Here is a 10,202-nt window from a genome sequence, read left to right on the forward strand (position 1 = left end):
GATGAGTGAGGACCTGTAAATTTAATGAAATATTGTCAAATATAAAGGATAGGTTGAGGTTTTGGGGAGCTGTTTCAATGATTTGAAACTGAAACTAACTAAAACTGATATTATTCTGCACTATTAGATAGCCTTTGATTGTGTTTTAAATAAGTTTTTATTTTTATATTAATTATTTTTTTCTTCATTTTAAATATTTTTATTATTTTATTGATCAAATTATTTTTTTCTTCATAAGATATAAATTCTTTATTTTTATGCATCAATTTTTATGACCTTTTTAAAGTGTCCTATTTTTTCTTTTTTTATGTATATATTTTATTCGTCTATAGTAAATGTCTGTTTTTATTTCTAATTGCTAAAAATTGTCAAATCTAAAAGGACACATAAAGGCAGTTTTCTCTTTGTGTACAAAGCTAATAGGAATTGTTTTCTTATTCAGTGTCTGGCAGTCCACACACACAAATGCTCATATTCTTCTTATGCACAACAATGGGTGAAGCATATGGTCCACCAGGCATAGGAAGTTCTAGGAAGTTGTCCTAGAATGGCTAATGGGTAGATATATCTATCACTCACTGCATTTCTTGCTCTCTCCAAAATATCACTCCGTCCCTTAAACGTCTCTAGCACATCTCCCTCTCCTGAACTTTCCATATCCGTCCCCTGAATCACAAAAAACGGGCACACATTAAACGTTCACATGCATTAAAACACAATGTAAAACTAAAAGAATAAAATATATTTTGTAAAAAAAAAACAACAACAACATTTTTTTAGGACTTTGGAAGGCTTGTAAAGGACTTAAAATGTAGGGTATTTTTAATCAAGTAAAATGAAATTAACTTAATATCCTGAATACCCAAGTCCAAGTCATGAATTAATGACAACTTGATAATCATGATCATGTTTGCTTAATAATAAATAGACAGATATGATGCATAGCAGCTCACCTCCCTAGCCAAATACAGTCCCTCCCCCTTTTCACTAGTATTTAACATGAGCAATTGAGCTGGCACATCTCACATCTCAGCAAATGAAAAAACAGAAGTAAGTATTTTTTTATTTTATTGGTATAGCACCTTAAACTGTATTTGATAATATAATATAGATCACTAAGAATTTTATGCAAAAAAATATTGTTTTTTTTGGTCTTAGATGATGGGGTGGATGTGCTGTTGCCTTGTCACCTGCTGGATGTGTTCTCTTCTCTCCATGCTGAATGCAGAAGAAGAGCCAGAACTAGGTGGGCCAGACGAATGCAACAATGCTCACTTCGTACCTGGATACAACCTTGGAGGAGAGGGCTTTGACGTTGTGAAGATGGAGCGAAAAGGGTCTTTCGTGATCAACATGGAGAAGTGGGACATAGGAAACGGTAGTTGCCAAATGTATCAAAACGCATATTTGCAAAATGTAAAGCAAAAGATACCTGCAGCTGTGACCTTCTGGAGAACCTATACAAAGTGTTCAAATAAGGCTGCCAGCAAGAAATATGACTCCAGTGAAGCTCTCGTGAATGACTCTACTTCGTCGATTTCAAACAACTGGAAAGCTGGACTAGATGTAAAAGTGAAGGGTTCACTTGGAGGCACTCATTCCCGTGAAGCAAAATATGGTATGGAGAAGTCCAAAGAAGACAAGTACAGTTTCACCAAGCATGTTGTTGAATGCAGATTATACAGGTGAGCCATTCTTCTTGTTTAAACATTTTGATCATGATAAATATCTTATGATTACCTTTACTTGTCTACAAATCATTAATATTAGTTCATTTCTTCACAGCTACAAAATAGCATCTTCACCACCACTGCATCAGGAGTTTCTTCAGGCTGTTAATTCTCTTCCAAAAGAATATAATTTAGAATCTTATCAGGGCATAATTGACATGTTTGGCACACACTATACTACAGGAGTGGATTTAGGTGGGAGGATGAAAGCGGTAACAGCCATTAGAACCTGTCAAGCATCAATGAGTGGCCTTACCGACACGGCAGTTAAAGATTGTTTGGATGTGGAGGCATCGGGTACGTACAAAGATGTCACTCTGGCTGCAGAGGCCCACCACTGTCAAGAGCTAAAGAAGAGACTGAACACAAATGATAAATTCAGCTCAATGTTTAATGAGCGACAGACAGAGATTATTGGAGGCATCGTCAATGGTGAGGATATCCTTTTCTCCTCTGAGTCGCATTCAAATGCACTAAATGCTTGGCTGGAATCTCTGAAGACCATCCCAGATGTGGTAATGTACTCTCTTCAACCCCTGCACTCCGTGCTGGATAACAAGCACCCTGCTAAGGATGGACTAAAGAAAGCTATTGAGAAGTATATCCTTGAAAATGCTTTAGAAAGTGTTTGCTCTGAGTCTTGTAAGATTGGACATCACACTAATCCAAGGGATCGCTGTGCCTGTGACTGTGAAAGAAGTCAGGTTATTACGGCCAACTGCTGTCCTGCTGAAAAAAATCTAGCCACGCTGAAGGTTTACAAACTTCTTGCCAATGATTTATACGGAGACAAATGGACTGAAACTGATGGCGCGGTTGAAGTAACGTTTGGGAAAACAGTCAGACGCACCGAAGTGATTAATAATAACAACAATCCCCGCTGGAGAGAAACTTTTGAGTATGGTCCTGTCAAGCTGTCTATCAGTAAACAGCTCACTTTCAAAGTATACGACGCAGACACTTACTGGAACAGTGATCTTCTTGGAGAGTGCTCCTTTGACCTGAGAAGTGGAGATGTGACTGAGACATGTTACTTCCAACATGGAACCTTTGTTTTCTCCTATTCCCTAATTTGTGCTCCTAGTCTGCAGGGTAAACAATGTGAAAATTATAGTCGTTCTCCTATGGACACCAAACTGGCCAAAATATTCCGCTCTAGAAACGGCATTCTGGCTAAAGATATTTGGAAACTCCAGGCAGCTCAGAATAACTCCAGTAAGCTCTACTATAAGAGTGATCATCTGTAACAGCACAAAAAGACCAGCAGTTGTGCTACTTGCTGTTGAAAAGCTTAGCTCATTTCGCTTATTTGACAAATCTAAAGCTTGTTTAAAACAATACATAATTCTGCTTTGACATTTGGTTTTATAAATGCTTGCTGATTTTGCTTTGCAAGATGTACTTAATTAAATGAAAGCATTCACAAACTAAGTGAACTGTTTTTCTTTTTTCAATTTAAACAAACATTCATATGGTATATTAGATACATCAAACAACACTTCTTATTGTTTTTTTATATAAAATATTGAGAATAAATCACCATTTTCTTCATTTATGGTCAAATTCAAATATTGTGAGTGAATATATCAATACATTTCTTATAAATAAACATTAATAACATCAGCTGGGGGAAAATGAAATGTGGATGAAAGTAGCCTGATTCTTCGATAGGTAGCTTGCAGAATTAGCATGTTTGCTAACCAGACAGCGCAAGACAACACACACAAACTTGGGACAGCATTAAGGAAATGTGAGATCAAATGATATGCATACTTTACAACATGGAATCGTACTAGTGTACTAGGTCAAAATGCATACCCGTTTCGCAAAATACGTACATGTTGTCAAGGCAGCAGGTAGTCAGTCAGGATTTGCTGAATTTTAAACAAAGCCATAGACTAAAATTGTGAAAAAATGTAAACTCTGTTACTGTCTCCTCTAGAATTCTAGATTCTTCTCAAGTACTACACATCCACCAACAACAAATAATGACAATATGCCACACTACATTAAGTACACAATTACAAAACACTGTTTAGGTTGTCGGTTGTTAATTGGCAGCCTGGCCAGAGTGTATCCTCTCTTCCACCAGATGCTGGCTGGGATAGGCCCCCCGACCCTTAACAGATAAAGCGGTTAACAGTTAGTGAGTGGAATTCAGCTCTTACTCATGAATATTCATAACAGGCAAATGTATTGCCTCTGTTTGGCTAACTGCACTGTGGTGCTTCCTACATGGCTCCACAGTGGATGGTTGCAAGCCAAGGTGGGCCCATGAATCCTAATTTACGTGATGACTTCAGTCCGGGGGCTTTTCCTGATTCACCTGTTTTTCTGTGTATTCTTTTTTTTTTTGGCTAATGCAGGCAATGGAGTAGAAGAACAATCTCACATGCAGCATGCATATGCAACTCGGAATGGCCTACTGTATTTCAAAAGAGCTAAATGGTTTCTAGTGTAATGTCATCTTTAAATAGTCAAAAGAGAGCAGGAGAAATTTCTCTAAAATGCAGAGCAAGAGCACATCCTAGAGCACGTCTGGGAAACATTAACTAAGTAGAACTGTGTTTACTGTTCTTAATGTTGGATACTGATTCACATTTCAGGACAAAAAAAGCCATAAATTTAAAAAGCTGAAGTAAAACTGAATTTGGCAAAAAAAAAAAAACATTTTAAAGTATAAGGTCATTGTTTTTCTCTCTCACACACACACAACTGTGCAGATCTGCTTCATCGAGATTTACTGTATTTCAAAAAGAGCAAATACTAAATGGTTTCTAGCGATATAACACATTTAATATTAAAGAAACAGTTAATGTTGTTTACATGTAAAGGGACATAAGACTCACGCCCCTTTTACCCGAATTTTACACTTTACAAAAAAGCACATCCACTACGGAGGGACGTAAGCCTCATGTCCCTTTACCGGTAAACTATAACTTTAACATTAAAGGTGTTAATTCGTTTATATAATAGTGGGTAAGCACACGTACACATAAACGCGCAGGCGCGCACACGCATTGTGCTGTGTCCCTAACGCGCATGCGCACAACTATAAAGGAAGAAGACGACAGCCATCTTCGTGAGGTCGAAAAGCTCAGTGGTAAGTCTAAAATGCGCCACTAGCCACAGCGAATCACACACCAACAACACATAATCACCTCAGGAACACGCTCTGTTTCATTAGCGGGCGTTAAAACCACGAAAAGGTGTATGAACGGGGGCGCGGGAAGACCCGACGCTCCAACAGCGTGATCCCGCTGGGCTAAGCTAACTCTATTCACCCGCGTTTAAACCGGGGTGCTCTCCAAATGACTAACACCAGCTTCTGATACACAGAGCACCTAAACACAGTGAGAGCCCCGCGGTGAAGTATCTACTACTTCTTATTCACTGTACGAGTAAACACGTAAACAAGCCCTAGAGGACGCGGCGCCTTCTTTATATAAACACGCTTCTTCCCACTTCATAAGGAGCATCACTGAAGCGCAGCAATTACGCAAATACTTGCGGCTTCTGAAGACAGCAGCTGTAATATCCTTTTCAGTCCCTGCATTCATTACAATGGACATCATGTATTTTCTTCATTTTTAAATGTTTTGTTGCACATGACACTATGTGAGAGCTGTTGTCCATCAGAACCGACCATGAACCAGCCAATGAACAAGTTTATAAACCAATGAAACAGTAGCTTGCCCCCATCCACTTGATTCACTTTTGAAACAATGTAAAAAAAAAAATGCTGACAGATTCCAATTATGCCAAAAAGTGAAAATCCCCCCCAAAAATCGGAACAGGACATGTACCGATAAACTGCTTCTGTGTATGTGCCTCATTTCAAAGGCAATACAGGCTTAAACATTTTATAACTGAGGGGGTGGGACTAAATTTCTGTAATCTGCATAGATGTATAAACAGCAATCCCAAAAAGAGCTATTGTAGCAGGAACTGCTAAATACATAGAACCTGAAAAGGTCTTATGGAGTCTATGGTCAGACTGGGAGGGTCAGAACTGTTTAGGCAGCATGACGAGACCCATATAATATTAAGCAGAAGGGTTATTGTTATGGCAGTTACTGTTATGTAAATGTGCTGCATTGTTTTTGTGACACCACAGAAACTTTTTTTTTTTTTTTTTCAAAAATCAGCTTAGAGAGTGGATACACTTAAAAATAGAAATCAGACACATTTATTCCAAAATGCAAATGTGATTTTCCATGATGTTGGATGTTTAGCAGTTTTCTCATTTTAAGCATGTCTATATATTCTAGATGTACAGCAAACTAAAAAAACATTTTACAAACCATATTTCTGTTTATGGGGCATGCTTGCAAAGCAGAAGGAATCCAAAACTAATATTAAATTAAATAAATCAAATAAAATTTACATTTTTTACATCATGACATTTCTGATGTATGATTTTGTTGGAAATCTGACAGTGATATTAACTGATACATTAAATTAAGAGGATGTGTATTTTCTAGATGCCCAGACATTGCTCTGCCGCTGGCTGCAACTCACGTGACACCAGAGAAGCTCGGAAATCTGGTCTCACTTTTCACAGGTGAGCAAATCCCCTCCCCCCAAATAAATCTTGTATTTGTACACTTGCAGTGCCCAAGAAAAAGAACTGTTCCAAAAAAGAATTTAAAGTCCATGCCACGTCCTCGATGTGTGTCTGTAACTTTTGCTTGATGGATGTTGAAGTTTCTTTTCTTGTGGAGAAATGTCCAGTATGATATGTAAAAACAGTGTTTGGGGCTTTTTTATTCTGTATATTTTCTGTACATTTCAAAACAATAGAATGCTTAAGGTTAAGGGGAATTGTGAACAGTGTACAAATTGCATCACAGCCATGACAATATTTCTGATTATATCTCTCATTGTATCTTAGTTAATTGCTTTGTTGTACTAATTGTAAGAGTCGTAATATACCATTTCAAAATGTCTTTTATATTTTTGTCAGGTTGCCAAAAAGAGGCAATCCTCGGCGTGCTACCTGGATTCTTAATTCTTGTCGCAAAGGTCCGGAGGGCAAAGGGCAGTGGGACCCTCAGAGTGACTACATCTATTTTTGCTCCAAACATTTCACCCCTGACAGCTTTGAACTCTCTGGGGTCAGGTTTGTATCTTGGGTGCATTTGTATTTTTGCTTCACAGAGCAGCTTTATGGTGTAATGAAAACCAAAGCCTTTAGTTTGGCAAGGCAATGTAAAGTTTGTAAATTAGCAGCTTATTTAGCTGTTGAGGTAGGTACACATCCAGACATCTGGAAAGGAATAGCTGATAGCTGAGGTGCAATAATTCTTGTTGCAGTGCCACATTATTAGATTGTTTAGTGAGGGGACAAAAAAAATATTTCCTGTTACACACACTTTATATGTTAGTCTGCTCTGCAGGGCAACTCTAAAGGTGGTGTTGATTTTGTTTTCCTCTCCATCTGCACAGTGGCTATCGCAGACTAAAAGATGATGCAGTACCCACCTTGATTGAAGCCCCAGCTTACCAAAGAGGAAAGAGCTCCAAAGCAAAAGGCCGGGCACATCATGTGGAAAAACAGAAAAGGTGCTTTACACACACACAAACATGACCATACCAACTCATGCACAAAACATCCTCAGCCTTCTTCCTACTTAGCCCTGATATGTTCTTCTCTCAGACACTGAAAACTTTACTGTAAAACGAAAAGCACAACACATTCGTTTCACTTTGCCAAGACACAATGTGGCAGTTTTGCCCTTCCACATATTGTAATGTACTAAATACACTCCTGTGGTGTTTTCACTTACAAAACTAAACTAAACAAATTCCACTACTCTTAAACTAAATCATCACAGGAATATTCAACATTGCTGGCCAAATCTACAGGTCACAGCGTTTCCCATGTATTTCTCTGCTGTTGTTAACATCTGTGCCTTTCTGGTAATCGCCCATTAATAATAGGAGGCTTTTGCTGCAGGCTTGTGGTTATACTGAAAGTATTTGTAGTAAATACTTATATAAATATTGATAACAGTGATGATTTGATTGTCATTTTTTTGTCTTTATGAGCAGAGCAAGTAGTGGAAAAGGGAAACTAAAGAGCAAGGACACTCCAGTCAGTGATGCTTTCGTACAGAATGCAACTGCAGTTGATGAAGCTGAAAACTCCAGCACGATAAATGGGGAAAATGGAAATGAGCAAAGGACTTCACTTTTGTCTCAAGATGTTCAAACTAATAAGATATCATCACAAGGTCAACCAACAGATGAACCCACCCCTGAACCAACATCCCCACGACCACCTTCTCCATCCTGCTACATGAGGCGTCTCCCCCCACCTCCTGGCTTTTATCTGGCCAAAGAGCACAACTATGCTCAGCTCTGCCCATTGGTGTGGCGTAAACGTTATGACAAAGCTATCGACAACTTGGAGAAAGCTCTACGTCTGCTTAGTGCTGCCCGCCGCCGGGAAAACCGTCTGCGGCTCACCCTTCTTCGCCTTAGAGAGCACAGACTAAAGAGCACTTTATCCCGGACTCCAGACAGTGGTCAAAGGAAGGAGGGTCGTGGGAGGCCTCGCCTTTCTGCTCCACTGAGTGGAAAAACTGCAAGAGCAGACTTACGTGGGCTGGAAGAGAATGAGATAGAGGGTGCGCCAGAAGACATGGATATTTTCACAGAAGAAGGTTGGAGACGGCCAACACCAACAACAAAAGAGAGGGCACCTGTAGAAGAGGAGGAAGGATGCTGTTTTTATTGTGGACGAGGTAGAGAAGACGAGGAATCCAAAGAAGTGCGGGATAGAAGACAGTGTCTCAGAGCCACAGAAACCCAAGTGTCCCATGGCAGTTCTAAACTGAGGAGAATTCAGAAAGGTAAAAGTGGAAAGACGTTTGGCATGTTCTCAGACCAAATAGTTGAGAGCACAAAAAGCAATGCTTCTGTTGCCGAGCCAAAGGACTGTTACTTATTATACTGTGAAACTGATTCAAGAAATGAGGACCAATCAAAGTCTCTCTCCACGGATTTGCCTCCACAGCAGGAGAAAGTAGATAGGGAAGCTTCTGTGGAGCTTTGCGGTAAGCAGTTGCAACAAGTTACCCTGCTGCATCCTCAGACTGAAATGCTCCTGCAAATGCATACTCTGCCCGGACCTACACAACCCACAATAACAGTACAGGAGGCAACCTCGTCCACACCTCAGTTGCCTCAGGTTCATCTTCTGCAGCCCAGTTTGGGCCTTCAGACGAATCTACTCCTTCCAGATGTGGCCATGAGAGAGGGAAATGTGACACAAAATGAACCAGAGTGGGGAAATCAGATATATTGGGTGCAAGAAAGAACAGATAGACATTTAGTGCTGGTACCTGTTCCTGCTAGAAAAAGTGAAAAGAGTGGGGTCAGTGTTGACAGTGGGCTTCAGAATACAGATACTCAGTCGATACTGGTGACAGAAGAAAGCTTCCAACAAAGAGTCAGTGAAGAGGGGTATAACGAAGCAGAAGGGTTCAGAAATTCTGCCTTGAGAAACTGTCCAAACAGCCAACCGTCAAATGTGAGAGCTACAGTGGTAAGTGGAGATGTGAGACAGAGACTGAAGGAACATCTGGAGGGGTTTCATCTGCAACTTACCAATGAATTTACTGACTGAATAAGGTGTTTTTTACAATTGTCTTTGACTCGTGAATATGAATCAAATCATTAAACACACTCACTGTTTCAAAGTTTGGTTGAGTTGTTCAGTTTATTGCATTGAGTTAGTAACTCAATAATATTTGTAAAATCACCTGCAATATTACAAGAAGATCTCAGAACTTATTTGGTTTACTGAAAGAGGCACTAATTACTTGGCATGCCTTAGAAGGAGAGGTTAGACTTGACAATTATTTAAAATTTTAAGATGTTTTATTTTCCTGTAAAGCTGCCATTTTGGAGATACAACGATTTTGCACAATACTGGTGTAAGTATACTTAGATATGCCGTATCCTTGCTAAACAAAGATATTTGTATGTTGCTGTAATTCAGTATAGTAACCTCTGCTTTTTTTATTTGGTTGTAATAAAATCAAATGTCTCAGTAAATATGTTTATTATATTTTCAATTGCATAGTAGCCCGGTAGGGTAATATTACTTATAGTAGTGATGGCTAGCTAGGTAACTGTTTAGACAATTTGAAATAATTGGATGTGGCTGCAAAAAACTATTTTACTGTCTTTCTGAACACAGAAGCGAAATTAGTCCTGCAATACAACATGGTAAGAGCATGTATAAATAAGTAGTAAGTAATAACCCTTAATTAACAATATTTTCTACAGTTTCATACACGTTTGCTGTTGTTAGCTTGATTTAATATAAAGAAATGCTCATTTGCTTGTTTGGTGTCAGGCATAGGTTTCTTAATGCCGTCTTTTATTTAGATTACGTCTAAATTCACCCTCTAAATTCTGAGCCCCCAAAACTTTCAAATCGCCAAATAATACTCCAGTAAC

The 10,202-nt window shown here is 39.0% G+C and overlaps 2 protein-coding genes across 2 annotated transcripts; both read left to right on the top strand.

The window, feature by feature from the left end:
* Window positions 1–893: 893 nt before the first annotated feature.
* On the top strand, window positions 894–3,151 carry LOC103041798 (perforin-1). Its single transcript, XM_022683069.2, has 3 exons — window positions 894–1,050; window positions 1,159–1,685; window positions 1,786–3,151. Exons 2-3 carry the CDS (start codon window positions 1,159–1,161, stop codon window positions 2,975–2,977), a joined length of 1,719 nt encoding a protein of 572 aa, XP_022538790.2. The 5' UTR covers window positions 894–1,050; the 3' UTR covers window positions 2,978–3,151.
* Window positions 3,152–4,621: 1,470 nt separating this feature from the next.
* thap7 (THAP domain containing 7) lies at window positions 4,622–9,422 on the top strand. Its single transcript, XM_007254716.4, has 5 exons — window positions 4,622–4,833; window positions 6,215–6,294; window positions 6,697–6,852; window positions 7,179–7,295; window positions 7,785–9,422. The coding sequence occupies exons 2-5, from the start codon at window positions 6,215–6,217 to the stop codon at window positions 9,361–9,363; spliced, it is 1,932 nt and encodes a 643-aa protein (XP_007254778.3). The 5' UTR covers window positions 4,622–4,833; the 3' UTR covers window positions 9,364–9,422.
* Window positions 9,423–10,202: the final 780 nt, after the last annotated feature.

This window comes from Astyanax mexicanus, chromosome 3, assembly GCF_023375975.1.
Source record: "Astyanax mexicanus isolate ESR-SI-001 chromosome 3, AstMex3_surface, whole genome shotgun sequence".
Classification (NCBI taxonomy): Eukaryota; Metazoa; Chordata; class Actinopteri; order Characiformes; family Acestrorhamphidae; genus Astyanax; species Astyanax mexicanus.

Excerpts from the sequence above, each read along its gene's own strand:
- thap7 (XM_007254716.4), top strand. The coding sequence starts at position 6,215 with ATGCCCAGACATTGCTCTGCCGCTGGCTGCAACTCACGTGACACCAGA. Across the intron at positions 6,853-7,178 it reads TTTGAACTCTCTGGGGTCAG|TGGCTATCGCAGACTAAAAG; the intron begins GTTTGTATCTTG and ends CCATCTGCACAG. Across the intron at positions 7,296-7,784 it reads CATGTGGAAAAACAGAAAAG|AGCAAGTAGTGGAAAAGGGA; the intron begins GTGCTTTACACA and ends CTTTATGAGCAG.
- LOC103041798 (XM_022683069.2), top strand. The coding sequence starts at position 1,159 with ATGATGGGGTGGATGTGCTGTTGCCTTGTCACCTGCTGGATGTGTTCT. Across the intron at positions 1,686-1,785 it reads GTTGAATGCAGATTATACAG|CTACAAAATAGCATCTTCAC; the intron begins GTGAGCCATTCT and ends ATTTCTTCACAG.